Below are 15,776 nucleotides of genomic sequence, written 5' to 3' on the forward strand. Positions count from 1 at the left end.
GGCCTCAAAACATTAAGATATCTCTGTGCTGACCAGGTTCCATACAAATAGTGATCACTGATTAATAAGAGCAAGCATTGAATTGAATACAGAAGATTGACACTTATTTAATGAAAAAGAAAAATTTTAAATTTCAAAAATCTCTAGGAATGGAAAGAGGATTTCAAGAAAGAATTAAGATAAAATTAAAAGAATGTGAAGCAGGAGCAGTAACAAAGACACTAATCACAACAGTTGAAGTGGGTGGCTTTTGCAGATCTCAAAACCAATCAAAGAAGCTGACAAACAGTAAGTTTGATGACAAGAGAAGAATAATAAAAGTCCTAACAGACAAAAATAAGACAGAATATACACAAAAGTGCAGGGCACTGAAAAGAGTCTGAAAGATGACATCAAGAAGTATGCTAAAAACCAGTCTTGAAAATAAATCTCGTTTAAAGATGACCAAGTGAAAGCTTACGATTCTTTCCAATCAGCTAATAGCATCAGACACAGAACAAGGGCAAATTACAGGTAAGAAAAAAATTCTTTAATATACTGAGAATTTTTATAATAACGTGTATGGTAAAGTCAATATCTTAATCCTAGATGAACTGGATGCCTGTTTTTCCCAAATATCAGAAATAATCACCTCAGAAGTCAAACATGCTACAGACAAGATAAAAAAGGGACCACACCAGACAGTGATGACCTCTCAGTCAATATTTTAAAGCTGATGGATGACAAATCTATAAATATTTAGCTACAATATTGTCAAGTTGTTTGCACAATGGAACAAGATTGGAATAAAGCCAGAATACATAAGAAAGTGGTGCTAAAGATTTAAATAACTAGCACCCTAACAGCCTCCTGTCCAAACTGTAAAAAGATTTTTTACTAGAACTTTGATTATCAAATTGAGAAGTATACTTGACCTCATCCAACCCATTGAGCATGCTGGGTTCTGTGCAGGGCTTAGTGCAATTGATCATACCCTCACTCCATGCAAAACAATTAGTAGAATAAATGAGTACCAGCTAACTCTTTGCCTTACCTTCATAGATTTTGAAAAGGCATTCAAGTCACTCAGTTTTGTTTGAAGCTCTAACAGAGCAAGGAATAGAACACACACAAAACTTCCACAGCATTTGTATATGTAGTTAAGAAACCAATGAATTTACCATTGAAACAGGTGTAAAACATGGTGACTATATCTCCAAAACTATTTTCAGCAGTCCTCGAAAAAGCAACGTTCAAATTAGACTGGAAAATAAATGGAATCAAAATTCTGGGAAAGAGATTACATAACCTCAGGTTCACTGATGATATTGTACTACTTGCAAATAGTATAGAACAACTCCAAATATTGGGTAGTTAACTTGTGTCAGTCTGCTCTGAAATTGAACTAAAAATGAACTGTGATAAAATTAAGAGGGAGGGAAATACTATATATCTGTCCGACGCAACTGCAAAGCGTCACAGAATATATCTATACGGGTCATCTGCAAAATATGAAAGGAGACCTAAAACCAGATATATTTTGATGTATTAAATTAGGCTGGCATGCTTATGGAAGATTCCCTTCAGTTTCGAAGTCCAAGATGTTGGCCAAGCTGAAGAAGACAGTTTTTGACTAATGTATACTACCAGTCACAACTTGTGGCTGTGAGACAAACATTAAATTAGTTCACTGTCAGAAAACTAACAGAAGCCCAAAGAGAAATGGAAAGATCAATGCTGGGCTACGCAAAGAGTTTACATCAGACAGAGAACAAAGGTCAGTGACGTAACAGAAAGAGTGAATACCCTGAAATGGCATTGAGCTGGTCATGTCACTAATAAAAGATGGCGGCAGGTCGTTAAAACAAGTACTAGACTGGAGCCCAATTTACCAAAAACTACCAAGGGGAAGAACATTGGACAGAGACTTAATGAAAACATCTTGACTGAATTGGTAAAAGGGAGCTCAAGATCGGCAGAACTTTAAGAACCTGTGGGTATCTTGTGTTGCATGCCAGCGCAAAGAGGCCAAATCATCAAGTGATCGATGATTGGTTTGTGGGGCACTCAACTGCGCGGTTATCAGCACCCGTACAAAGTCCCAACCTTCGCTCAGTCCAATCGCACCACTGTCAAATGATGATGATGATGATGATGATGATGATGATGATGATGATATGTTGATGACAACACAAACACCCAGTCATCTGGAGGCAGGTGAAAATCCCTGACCCCGCCGGGAATCGAACCCGTCAAGTGATCGAATTGGCTCATGACAATTGTATGGGAACAAATCATTAGTAGTGTGTTGAAATCATCATCAAATGCACACAGGCATTTTTTAGAGGATACATAACTTTCTTAATTTCAGAAGGAGGAGCTGGAGATACAATCATATATCCGAATCTTATGAGAGTTGCTTTTTCAACAAACTGCTGAGATTCTTCTCTTGAGCTGCTTGTATGTACATTTTCTGCAGTATTAGGAAATGATTATTAAACTTATCTGCTACACCTACAGGGTGAAGAAAAATACCTAACTGTAAGGTCAGCATGTAATTCATAATCCACATTCAAGACAAAAGTTTATCTAGAAAAATCTGATCGGATGAATTTTGACAACATATGCATGAAAATGTTTATCATGCCCACACTACTATTACATGACAGTGACATCCATTAAACTGCATGCACGTGTCTACTAAACACGCAGTGCACAACCGTAACTGGTCCTGTCAAGTACATGTAGGGCTGCTTCCCAATGGAATACACAAACAATGACTACATTGATATGTTTTCGATCGGTGCTGGGTGCAGCTGATAACCAAGCTGCTGCTGCTGCTCATGCATATCCTGTATGGTCCCTCAAAGGCAGCATCAAGATAACAATGTTTCTTATCACCCAGAGCAACATCTTTGGGAAATTGGTAACCTTTGTCCACAAGTAATGGACAGAGGTCGTTCAAGGCCTATACATACTGTACTAACAGAGGACGTGATTCTTGAAAGTGTTCACCAATCACCATGGTGACATGCCCACGGTATTGCAAGGCATTTCCAAATATTTGAAAGACTGGTTATCGAAGTTTTGCACAATGAAGAACTGCATCCTTACCATTACATGTTATCCAAACACAAGCAGCCAGAAGATGGCATTTGATGGGTATAGTTTTGTGAATGGCTTTTACACCAAGTGGAACATTTCATAAACAACATTATATGGACTGACAAATCTAGCTTCACTCTTAGAGGTATTTTCACCCTTCACAACAGCCATTATTGGCGTAACACAACCTGCACGTCACTTGTAAACGTGGCTTTCAGGCACACTTTGGTATAAACCTGCGGGCTGAAATTGTGGGAGGAGAACCAGATAGCGTAGCCTACCTATTGCAAGTTTTTTTACCTCACTGGATAAAGATAATGTTACTGTATCCACTATTATTTTCTATAGGCTTTATTTGTGACGTGGACGAATCAAAGTAGTCCTTTACGTCTGTAAGTAGTTCATGTTATATCTTTATGTTTAAATAAAGGCTACAGTAACAGGTGGGGTTGGGTTGGGTTGTTTGGGGGAAGAGACCAAACTGCAAGGTCATCGATCTCATCGGATTAGGGAAGGACGGGGAAGGAAGCCGGCCGTGCCCTTTCAAAGGAACCATCCCGGCATTTGCCTGGAGCGATTTTAGGGAAATCACGGAAAACCTAAATCAGGATGGCCGGACACGGGATTGAACCATCATCCTCCCAAATGCGAGTCCAGTGTGCTAGCCACTGCACCACCTCGCTCAATGGAAATTGGATACAATTTGATGTTTAACTGCAAAAATTTGATACAAACACACTGAGTCGTGTTCGCATCAAATATCACCAAACATCAGTGAGTAGGCATATGTGTTCCTCATGATATTGCCTTGTCTCACAGAGCTAATGAGACAGCTCCAGCACAGCTCAGAGTTCATGCTACTTGTTCTTCACCATGTTGCGCACACTTACAGCACTGTCAGAGCCTCTTTATTTTTTTAAATGACTTTTCTATTAAAGCTATTGGCAGGACTACATTTGGTAGATACACTTTTGTCTTGAATGGGGATGAGGAATCACATGCCGACTGCGAAGTGTGGCATAGTTTCTTCACTCTACACATCTTTATACTCTGCAAACCATCGGGAAGTGCATGGCAAAGGGTATGTCCCTTGTACTAGTTGTAAGGTTTCTTCCCATTCCATTCCCGTGCATGCTGTAATTTTTCTAATATTCTCCTCATAATTGCTATGGGGGCGATAAGTGGGTTGTAGCATACCCCTAGAGCCAGGACTTGAAACATCATTAGTAAAATTTCTTCAAGAATCTGACAGTTCAGTTTCCTCAGCACCTGTGACACACTCCTAGGGTCATACAAACCTATGACCATTTGTGCTACCCTTCTCTGTATACACTCAATACCCCCTGTTAGTCCTATCTGAGTCCCACACATCTGAGCAATATTCTAGAATGATTTGCAAGTAATCTTTTTTGTAGACTGGATTTCCTCAGTATTTTATCAATAAACTGAAGTCTGCCACCTGCTTTACCAGCAACTGATCCTGTGTGATCATTCCATTTGATATCTTAAAAAAGTGTTACACCCACATATCTATGAGGTGGCAAGTTCCAACTGTGACTGTACTGTAGTCATAGGGAACTATATTTTTTCATTTTGTGAAGGGCACAATTTTACATTTCTGCACACTTAAAGCAAGCTGGCAATCTTTGCAACACTTTGAAATCTTATCAAGATCTGACTGACTGTTTATGCAGCTACTTCATTACAATAACTGGATCATCTGCATAAAGTCTGAGGTTACTACTGTCAAGAAGGTCATTTATATGCAATGTAAACAGCAAGGGTCTCAACACACTTTCATGGTGAATACCTGAAGTTACTTTTAACAGGGAGGAGGTCATTCTGTTCGAGATACCTCATTATGTTTAAGCTCAGAAAATGTTCAGATACTACAACGAACTGATGTGAAGGATGCTGGATGGTATTTTTGTGGCTCACTTCTACTACTGTTCTTGTGGACGAGTGTGACCTGTGCTATCTTCCTATTACTGGAAACGGTTTTTGTTCAAGGGCTCTACAATAGATTATACGTACAAGAGGAGCTAAAACTGGCTACAAATTCAGTATAGAATCTGATAGGTATTCCGTTGGATCCTGGAGCTTTGTCCAGTATTAATGATTTCAGCTGTTTCTCAACATCACACTCATGTTTTCAGTGGTCCAAGGATTAAACTGGGGCAACATTTGAAAACAGAGTTAAATATTTCAACTTTATCTTTTCTACCCTCAATTCAACTGCCATCTCACTCATGAGTGCCTGGAAACTGACTTTTGCGTCACTAACAGCCTTTACATATCAGCTGAATTTCTTCGGGTTTTGTGAAAGATCATCTGACAATATCCAGCCACAGTAGACATTCAAGGCATCATGCATTGCTCTCTTGACAGCCAAATACATTTCATCCAGCACCTCTCTATCTATAGCCCTACACTACATTTTACACCTATTACGCAGTAATTTCGTTTTCTTAAGAAGTTTCTGTACAGTGACTGTATGTCATAGAGGGTCCCTTCCACTATGAACTGTTCAACTGGGTACACACATCCATCCAGTGCAAGGTTAACTGTCCATTTAAACTTCAGCAGTAGTTCCTCTACATGCTCCTGCCCTGTGCTGAAAGTTTCAAGTTCCTCATTGATAACTGATGATCGATTTTTTATCTGGTTTACTGAATATATAAATCTTTCTGCTTGTTTCAGTTGTCATTTATACTTAGTAATCACTATTTCAACAATTGTGTCATGGTCACTGATACCAGTTTCGACATGGACATTCCCAAAGAGGTCAGGTCTATTTGTTTCCATTAGATCCAATGTATCTCCATCATGAATGGGGTGCCTAACTACCAGTTTTAGGTAGTTTTCAGATAAGGCATTTAGTACTGTTTCACAAGATGTCTCATCACACCAACCACTAACAACACTAATTTTCCCATTTAATTGTTGGCTGATTAAAGTCTCCACCAATGGTCACAGTATGATTTCATTTGATTCAATAGTGATCCTAGACTCTTTCAAAGCTTCTGTGCCAACTATGCATGCCACACTGCAACTGGCCGGCCGAAGTGGCCGTGCGGTTAAAGGCACTGCAGTCTGGAACCGCAAGACCGCTACGGTCGCAGGTTCGAATCCTGCCTCGGGCATGGATGTTTGTGATGTCCTTAGGTTAGTTAGGTTTAACTAGTTCTAAGTTCTAGGGGACTGATGACCTCAGCAGTTGAGTCCCATAGTGCTCAGAGCCATTTGAACCATTTTGAACACTGCAACTGCCACTATTTTGTGACTGAATTGCTCCTACTACCACAGTTAACAAATATTTGTTTTCCCCCTGAAATACAAAAACTTTTTGCAGTCACGAAAAGACTGCAGAGATTTCATCCAGTACCACATCATTCCCAATTTTGATGTTAAGGAAAACATTTTTCTCCTTTGTGTAACTCTTTTTAAGTTCTATTCCTAACTCTGTTTGTCCTTACTATACAAGGTTCTCAGGACCTCACCAAAAAACTTTGAGGGATGATAGGTCACACAAAGACGATCATCTTTTGTTAAAGAACATGTGTTTCGGTCTGCTGTTTATGTTTTATGTGCACACCCATGATGCGCACTGCCACCTAGTGGTCCATTTTTTGCATCTCCTAGTGAAGTTGTTTTGTGGAGTCTATCAATCCTGTCACTCAACTTGAGTTGTTGTAAGTGTATCTTCAGTGCCGTGCATCTTACTAGTTCTGAATTCAAGTTTTCTTGCTGTTAGCACTCAATGATCCATGAAGTATAGATTTGATGAGCTTAATGACAGTGAGGCAACAGGTAATGTCAGAGCAGTTCTTCATATCAACAAAAATCTATTCCCTTACAGAAAACAGCCACATCACAGTACATTTGCTGTAATTCGTGGATGCTTACAAGAAACTGAGTTTGCATTCTTAGCATACTGGTGGTTGCAAGCATGATACCAGATTTTGAGGGCAAACTGATCTGTAGATTTAGCAGTGAACCTTGAAGTAGCACATGTGCTGTGTGTCAAGTTACTAGTTAAGGTCCTGTATCTCTTTGGAGATTATTACAGCCCAGAAGTGTAGTCTTCAAAAGATGCAGATTTTTATGACCAACTTATTACCCACATCAAATGCAATGGTTCATATACCACAGATTGAATACTGTTGCCTTCAACACGTTTTATTTACAGATGGGGCCTTCTTTACACGTGACAGGTATTTCAACAGCAGGAACAGCCACTCTGGAAATACGTGAGTCTCCAAGCGGTTGCTGTTAGCTCGTACCAGTGAAGGTTCTCCATAAACATGTGAGCAGAAATTGTGTATTATGATCATTTAGGATTTGTAATATTTCACCTAGGTTAACTGGAGCAGGTAATTTACAGTTCCTGCAGACCACACTACAGGAACTGCTGGACAATCTCCCACTTGCTATGCACACAAGTCTCTGGTTGCAGCATGATGGAGCCCCAGCAGAGTTCAGCACTGTTGCGTGAGCACAGCTAACTCTCAATTTCGGGGAACACTTAGTAGAATGAGGAAGAGCTGTTGTATGACCACGGCATTTGCCCAGGTTGACACCCCTTGGTTATTTTCTATGGGGAAATGCCAAGAGCAGGTTTACATTACTCCAACTACCACTAGAGCTGAGCTGACAGCCCGAAACACTAATGCATTCCACAAAATCTGACAGAATCCTGACATGCTCTCTAGAGCCGGTCAAGTATTGATACAAATGTGTGCAACGTGTATTGGGGCACAAAGTAGGCTTTCTGAACAATTTATTACAATTACTGTCATAACACGCCTAATAATAAACAATTTTTGTGCAATTATTATTCTTGTACTTTCAACATTGCAGCACAGTCAGCAATCATGATAATCTAATCTATAAGAAACTATCAACCTCGATTGCGATACTGAAACCAACCTTTACCAAGGTTTCAACCCAAATAATTGAGCCTTCTTCAGAAGATATACCTGAATCTATAATTTGTCTAAGAGGGCATGGCCTACTCAGGCTGTTTTAGTTTTATTTCTAGACCATGCCCTCTTAGACAAATTATAGATTCAGGTATATCTTTGAAGAAGGTTCAATTATTTGGACTGAAACCTAGGTAAAGGTTGGTTTCATTACTGCAATCGAGGCTGATAGTTTCTTATATATTCAATTATTATTCATTACTGTAACCTTAATAAAACTAATAAAAAATCCACTGTGTGACCTATCATTTCTGCAAGTTTGTCAGTGAGGTCCTGAAAAACATCCTGTATTCTATGTTAAGCATGTTGTCCATTCCTTTCAATAAACATTCAGCCACAAGGGTACGTTGGATGCCGATATCATCCCAATAAATCCTCTAACATATATTCCTGTTTCTTTATTGTTTCTCCCACATGCAAGTGGAACAACAGTCTTGATAATCAACTAGTGTAACTTAACTTCTCCTTAATAAAAACTTTTCTTGATTTTTCACTTTTGTAATGCCCACTTCGGTTGATAGACTTTTTAGACAACTCATCTGACTTCCTTTGGCCATAATCTTGTAAGGATTGCAAACATATATTTCCACCTCACAATACTGAAGGCTTTGTATGTGTCCACAAATGTAAGGAAGGTACCTTTATTTTTTTCTTCGCCTTGTCAAACTGCTCAGTGCCAGAATTTCTTCTCTTGTACGTCTTCCCTTCTTGTTACCAATGTAATCTTCATTGAGTGGAACTTCAATTTTTCTTTCTCTTTTTTTGTTAAGCAGTTTAAAAGCATAATGTTTTATTTGCTAACCTTGCCACTGACAATGTTATGGAAATACTCTTTAGGAAATCTGAATTCATGAATCATCCACTGCTCTGTCAAATTCTGACTGCAGTACTGGATCACTTATTTCTTCCACATCAATCCTCAAATGCAAAATTTATGAAATTAATATCTCTAACAGAACACGAAAAAGATGCAGTTCTGTAATACTTAACATATTCATTTCCAAATGTATTAAATAATTCAAAGCAATTCACAGCTAAGTTAACATGCACCATTGTAAGGATTGCCTATGGAAAGCAAAAATGTTGTTCAGCTATTACATTCCAAGGATTATTACCGACCTTTGCAACAACAGGATAACTAGTGAATCTTGCTTCTACTGGGGCATACACATTGTGGGTTTTGATGAAGTGTCCAGTTACAATTCTTCCCCTATAATTATGTACCATTTTATTTAAACTCTGGATGCATAACAGGGAACATTTTAATCCAGCAATCTTATATTGCCACTGAACTGTCTTAAAATTACTTTATTTTCTGGATAATTCTTGGAAATGTGACCGACATCCTACTGGGAAATTATCTGATGCAAATAAATTTTATTATTTTTATTTATTAATGTTTTAATCTCAAACATCTAATGCATGACCGGGTCTCCAACTCCTTGGCAATAAAGTGGTCTAGCAAATAGGTTATTCCACATCTGCATCATACTCTGCAAACCACTGTGATGTCTTTGGCAGAGGGCACATCCCATTGTACCAGTTATTAGGGTTTCTTCCCATTCCACTCATGTATGGAGCATGGGAAGAATGACTGTTTCATTGCCTCTGTGCATGTTCAGAATGTACCCATATGTAGAAATTAAGTTGTGATGTGAATGTAAGAACTCATTCCACATCATAATCATGCAAAATGATCCATGGAACTAACTAGCAGTAAATGTTTATACAAGTTACTAATTCAAAATGAACATCCAGAAGCACAGCTCATCTTGTTCTGAGTAAAAGATACATTACGCCCCACCCTCTTTGAAGTCTCAGAACACTCCTCAGATTTCTCTACAACATAATAGATTTTCGAATTTACCTTGCAATTTTACTTGTTTGATAAGAAAAGTGTTTGAAATACCTATGGACTGTATGTCAACAATAACTGACTATTTTTATAAATAGCTGAATCACCCACTTAACAGGGTTCACATCATAATGATGATGTGTATAAATTATTTAACGTAAGCGCTACCAACAATAAGACATAGTTCTCAAATTACGCTGTAGTCCATTTGTCACTAAGGCCACAATTTGGGGTGGATGAGGGAGAGTCTGTTGGGATCAAAGTGCCAAAGTGTACATATTGAGTACACTATCTTTGTGTATCTTCTCACTTGGAGGTTAATTATTCATGCACAGAAGGAATTATTTTGAGTTGTGTGTGCTTTTTATACAAACTTCTTGTGGGTATATGTTGAATGAGCTGGGAAAATTAATCACTGCATATTTACTTACAGATGAAATTTATGACCAACACATTTGAATTTTGATGCAGCAAGAAGCCCTATATACATTATTAATTAACATGTGCAAACTGAATCTATCTGTACTTTCCTAATTCTAAAAGTTGGCAAAATGCAAGCGGCAAACAACTAACAGCTCAACTTGAAGTGGATTAATACGGAAATACTCAGCACGAATCAGTGTATGCAGTGATAAACAGCAAAAATAGATTTTACATATCAACTGAAGCACACTGTGTGTAAATCAAAGAACACTGTAACATGAACTAATTTAATGAAGCAGTGAGGCTGTTATGATACTGACCCTCATACTTGAGGGGCTGGACTTCAGCCCCTGCACTCATCCTGATTTATGTTTTGCTATATCACTTCAGGCAAATGCCAGGATGGTTTCTTCATCAAGGCTATGCCTAACCACTGTCCTATCCTTGCAGAGCATACTTATTTATTCTGTGTGTATCTATATTTTGTGATATTGATTTTTATTTCATTACCATGACAATTCTTATGTCGCTGATAGATGATCCATGGGCGAATTAAAGTAAATATGACACTTACTGTGTTAAAAAAAAAATTACACAATATGCCTTTACACTGTTTCACAGACGTGCATCGGAACCCCTCAACCTGACACACCGACGAACACTTTTTTACCCGTCACCAACTGGATTCTCTTCATCTTTCTCCATCATTTTAACTGCATATCTCCAAGCTACACATATTTTACATGTTAATACCCAATATTTTTTTGCTTTTTTTTACGAACCTGTAGCCAACATCATATAAATCTGCACTCAGTGAGGAATTTCCACAACCTATCATAAGAATAATGTCCTTTGGCTTGATATATTTGTGCAACAGGCCACATAGTTCCGGGTACTCTCCGTACCTGCAAATTAAGGTCAATTAACGCTTACTATACACAAAGTACCGGTGTCAACATCATGTTTACATGTCATATGGGTTACGCCGAAACCAATGCCTTACCACTCAAAAGCCCTGGTTCCCCGTTTCTTGAAAAACGAATTCCAGAAATCCCTGTGACTAAATTCTTCGTGAGACTTTGGTAAAAGGCTCATTTATATTCTGCGCAACAGGTTAACAAGCTTTCAGCGTCTGAAAGCTTAGCGGCTACATGAACACAACAAAAAAATATTCTAACCAGAGGACATTCCCTCACACCTCCTCATTTCATTTTAAATTACCTAAGTGCTCTGGCACTACGAGAGTATCGATACCACACCGACTCGAATACATGCGTCATATAGCACAGCGACCTTTTCCACTTTATATTTATATCCATAAATTGAAAACACATTGCTGGATGCGTGGCAGGGGATACTGTTTCTTGTAGTATATAATTATTTATTATGCTGTTTTCTATTTCAGTTCATGTGTCAGAAAGATATTTATTCGATAGTATTGCAATATTGGTTGTCAGTATAATAACGCTTGATACAAGAGTCCATATTAGTGCCTATAATAATAATAATAATAATAATAATAATAATAGCCTCTTAACACTAATTAGCCCCAACACATGATGACGTTTTCTTAGGACTATGAAAATAGTGATGATCATCATCATTCTTCAGGTAATATTCTTTGTGCCTGTTCTGACCTCAGTTCAGTTTATATGCCAGAAGTCAATAAAAATAAAAATAAAAAAAAGACCTCAGTTCTACTTTGTGACGGCTTCCTGGGTGTCTTTGGCCAATAGGTCTGTATGACAGTGTCACTCTCGGAGACACTGCCTTGTCCATTCTTTCTAAATGATCTTCCCACTTCTTCTACAGGGTGTTTAGAAATTCCCATTAGAAACTTACAGGACTTTCGAGGGGACTGAGTAGATAATATTTTTAATTTGAACTCATGTCCGGAATTGTACCATTCCCATGCTGCAAAAATTTTAAAACATGCTGGTAACGCGATGTGCAGGAAATCCATGTTCGAGTCCGCACGAATTTTCATTGTCGTCACGCGATTATGTAGCTGGTGGTAGTCCATATTCGCAACTACGAATACATTTCCTCTATCTCATGTCGACTATAATCGCCGCAGTGCCTGTTCCTTCGGACATGCATGCATCTCCGAACGAACTTTGCATCTTAATTGGGATTAATAGAGGCACTAAAACATTAAAGTACTTTGACAAGTATTTTTATTTATTAGATGTGACCCAGTACATAACTTGTTTTACAGTTCCACTAATTAATAATGAAAGAAACAGAAAGGAAACTTAATCAGTTTTCACAAACACTCTTGTTTACAGTAGGGCCACTTTCAATTCGGGTATGCTGCATCTCCTTGGAGCACCACAGTCAAGCATGCTGATGGGGAAGTTACTCCTTTCTCGAAGCCGTTGCGTAATTGTGCGCAAAAGTGTATGCAATGTAGTCAGACATTGTGGATAACGATCTTGATAAAGGCAATGAGCACCTTTTCCAACATTATGAACTTCGCCATACAGAAGTATATGTCGGAGTATTCTGGAAATGTGTACTCAGCCATGTTGCTCTACCACTCACAGACATGTGAATGAAGCGCGAACCAAGCCAGAGGGTTGCGACAGATATCAAACGACATCAGCCGATTCCATGTAAGCACCCTACACATAACTAAACTGTTGCATGCATACCTAGCAAACATATTTTCAATTGGCTGTATCACGGAAACGGTACGTTCAAAATACTTTCTACTCAGTCCCCTCTACAACTCCTAGAAGTTTGTAGCGGAAATTTCCGAACATCCTGTACATTTGTCCACTTTACTCGTATTGCAAATGTTTGTAACTGATTCTGCATACCCTGGTTTCTTATTTTATCAAAGCGTGTGTGTCCCAGTAGTGCCCTAAGGAATTTCATTACTGTGGCTTGTATGTGGTCGTGGTCTTTCTGTCTTAACATCCACATTTCACTGCCATATAGGATAACTAGCACTACCATCGTCTTATATATCAACAGCTGTGTTTCGTTCAGTGCTGTTTTCAGCATTCTTCGAATTGTTCTGCGCATTTCCTGGTAACTTCCTAATTTATTAAGTATCTATCATAATCACACGAGATATCACAGTCTAAATAGCGATAAAGTTGAACCCATTCTAAACTTTTGTCATTTCATTAATCATATCTGTGGAATGCTGTGGCTACTGATTTTGATGTAGATGTTTTAAAATTGTATTCTTTACTAAAGTTATTTTGTAAATAGACAGCTGTTTGAACATTATCTTCAGTGTTTTACATAATCATTTCGTCCTCAGCATATGCTAGAACATTTGAAGTGGTCCTTCTTGACATAATTCCGGGTCATGCCTCATGCTTCCATCTGTGTAGGATATCATCCGCATAAATGTTAAAAACCCTGTGTTATAATACACATCCTTGTCTTATTTCCTGATTAATAACTATATTTCTCCTACTATAACTGGGTAAATTGAGCATGAAGTAGGTGCCATGTTATAAACTTTTTATACACTTTATTATGTGTTTAAGGTAGCCTGGTTTAGCCATTTTATTTCATAATTCGTGCCTGTCTGTTTTATCGAAGGCCTTCTCTAGATCTACATATGCCATATATCTGCGCAAATGATATTCCCTTCTTTCCTCTAGCAGCTGTTTCAAAGTCAATACATTGTAAATACAAGCTCTCCCTTTTCAGAAACTATTCTGATCTTCACGTTCATCATGCAAGAGTGCCTCTACTATTGGCTTGAATCCATTACTTAATATGCCTGTGTATAGTTTGTAGGTTGAATTCAATATACTTATACCTCTGTAGTTTGTGGGTTTATTACTTTCCCCTTTGTTAGATACAGAAGAGACAGCAACCATTAACCAGGGATCAGGGAACCCCATTGTCAGCCAGCTGATGATTAACACATGAAGAAGGCTGAGTCTGAGAGTAAAAATTCTCCATTCTTTATGAGTTCTATATTTATGCCATCTGGTGCACGTGACTTTCTGTTCTTTTTTTAATATTGCCTCCTAATGCAAGGAAGTCAATACTTTTTATTAATAATCTTCAAGATTAGTAGAAATGCCTGCCTTGGTGTTAAACTAGACATTTTTATAACATTCAGTTCATTCTCCACGTGTTATTACATCTATTTGTGTGTTGTCTCTTTGAGGTTTTTTTACATCCATACATATTATAAAATAGCCCTTTACTGTCAGGCAACGATTTCTATGAGGATAAGAACCACCTTCCTAACATAGTTCAGGAGATATGGGGTTATAAACAATAAGATGCCTGAAAAACTGGTGCATCATGCATGGAGCTTTAATACTTTTCTTCTTTACTGCTAAGACACTCATACAGTCGATTCAAATTAAGAAAACTCCTGAAACTTGAGAGCGCTTTTGACAGCTTTCAACTGTGTTGCACAAATGGTTGTAGGCGAAAACAGAACTGTAGCCAGTTAAAGAGCTATGCAGAGGCATTGCCATAGTGACGTCTACATAATCGTGTTGTAGACACATGAAGCAGCTGTGTCCAGCCTACAGAAACTGTCTGGGACAATGTTTCTTAATTTGGATACCGTACTCAAACATTTATAAATTATGCATTTCTTTCCATACAGTTTCATTATTTCGTAGGTGTTTTCATTATTTCTTGGATGTTTCACTACAAACATTTTTTATTTTCGTTTGTAGTAGAAAATTGGCAAAATGAATACCTGGACAGTGATGGGTTTATCAGATAGTCCTTTAATAATTTATAGGCGAAGCCTTGGGCCCCATCTACATCATGTTCTACTTCACACATTTTTCCCAACTGTCTCTGTGTGTGCTCTTCATGTTAGATATTTGGCTGTGTTTCTAGCAGCTATGTACTGTTGTCTAATTTGATCTGTTTTTAGCTGTAGTTAATTTTCATACACTATTTGCTTATCCCTGATTGTCTTTTCTATTTCACTATTCAAACTGGTTTGTTTACCCAAGACTTCAGCTACAGCTCTTTTCATGCAATTCTTTATGCTCTGCTGTTCTTCATTAATGTCCTACTATATTTCATTTTCTACCAAATATATGTTCAATATTTGACGATAGAGAGAGACCTGCTACTGATTTTACTTTCAACAGCATAATTCTATAATTCCCTTCATTTTAGTTTCCAGTAATAATGCCTTTCTTGGTGTTTGTCTGTCTTATTCCAAGAGTTATTTTGGACATCAGCAGATAATGACTGCTGTATATATCACATCCTCTAGATACTGTTACCTCATTCACTAGAGATGCTCCTTTTGTATTAGCTACCAAATAGTCAATGTTTGATCTAGAACGTCTATCTCTCCAGGTGTACTTACGAATATCCCTTTTCCTATACAATGCATTAGTTACATTTAAGGCATTAAATGTGCAATATTCTCGTTTCTTCTCACCATTAGTGTTAATTCTGGCTTCCCAAAAGTATCCTAC

General features: G+C 38.0%; 1 protein-coding gene across 1 annotated transcript in view; it reads right to left on the reverse strand.

Moving 5' to 3' along the window:
* Positions 1-11,563, reverse strand: part of LOC126262651 (eEF1A lysine and N-terminal methyltransferase homolog) — an 85,953-nt gene extending 74,390 nt beyond the window's left edge. Inside the window, exons 1-2 of the mRNA XM_049959420.1 lie at positions 11,348-11,563; positions 11,127-11,249 (exon numbers count right to left, since the gene is read on the reverse strand). Of these exons, the coding sequence (XP_049815377.1) occupies positions 11,127-11,249; positions 11,348-11,439 (215 nt within the window). The 5' untranslated portion in view covers positions 11,440-11,563. The remainder of the gene's footprint in view (positions 1-11,126; positions 11,250-11,347) is intronic.
* Positions 11,564-15,776: the final 4,213 nt, after the last annotated feature.

The sequence above is a fragment of the Schistocerca nitens genome, chromosome 6 (genome assembly GCF_023898315.1).
Source record: "Schistocerca nitens isolate TAMUIC-IGC-003100 chromosome 6, iqSchNite1.1, whole genome shotgun sequence".
NCBI lineage: Eukaryota > Metazoa > Arthropoda > Insecta > Orthoptera > Acrididae > Schistocerca > Schistocerca nitens.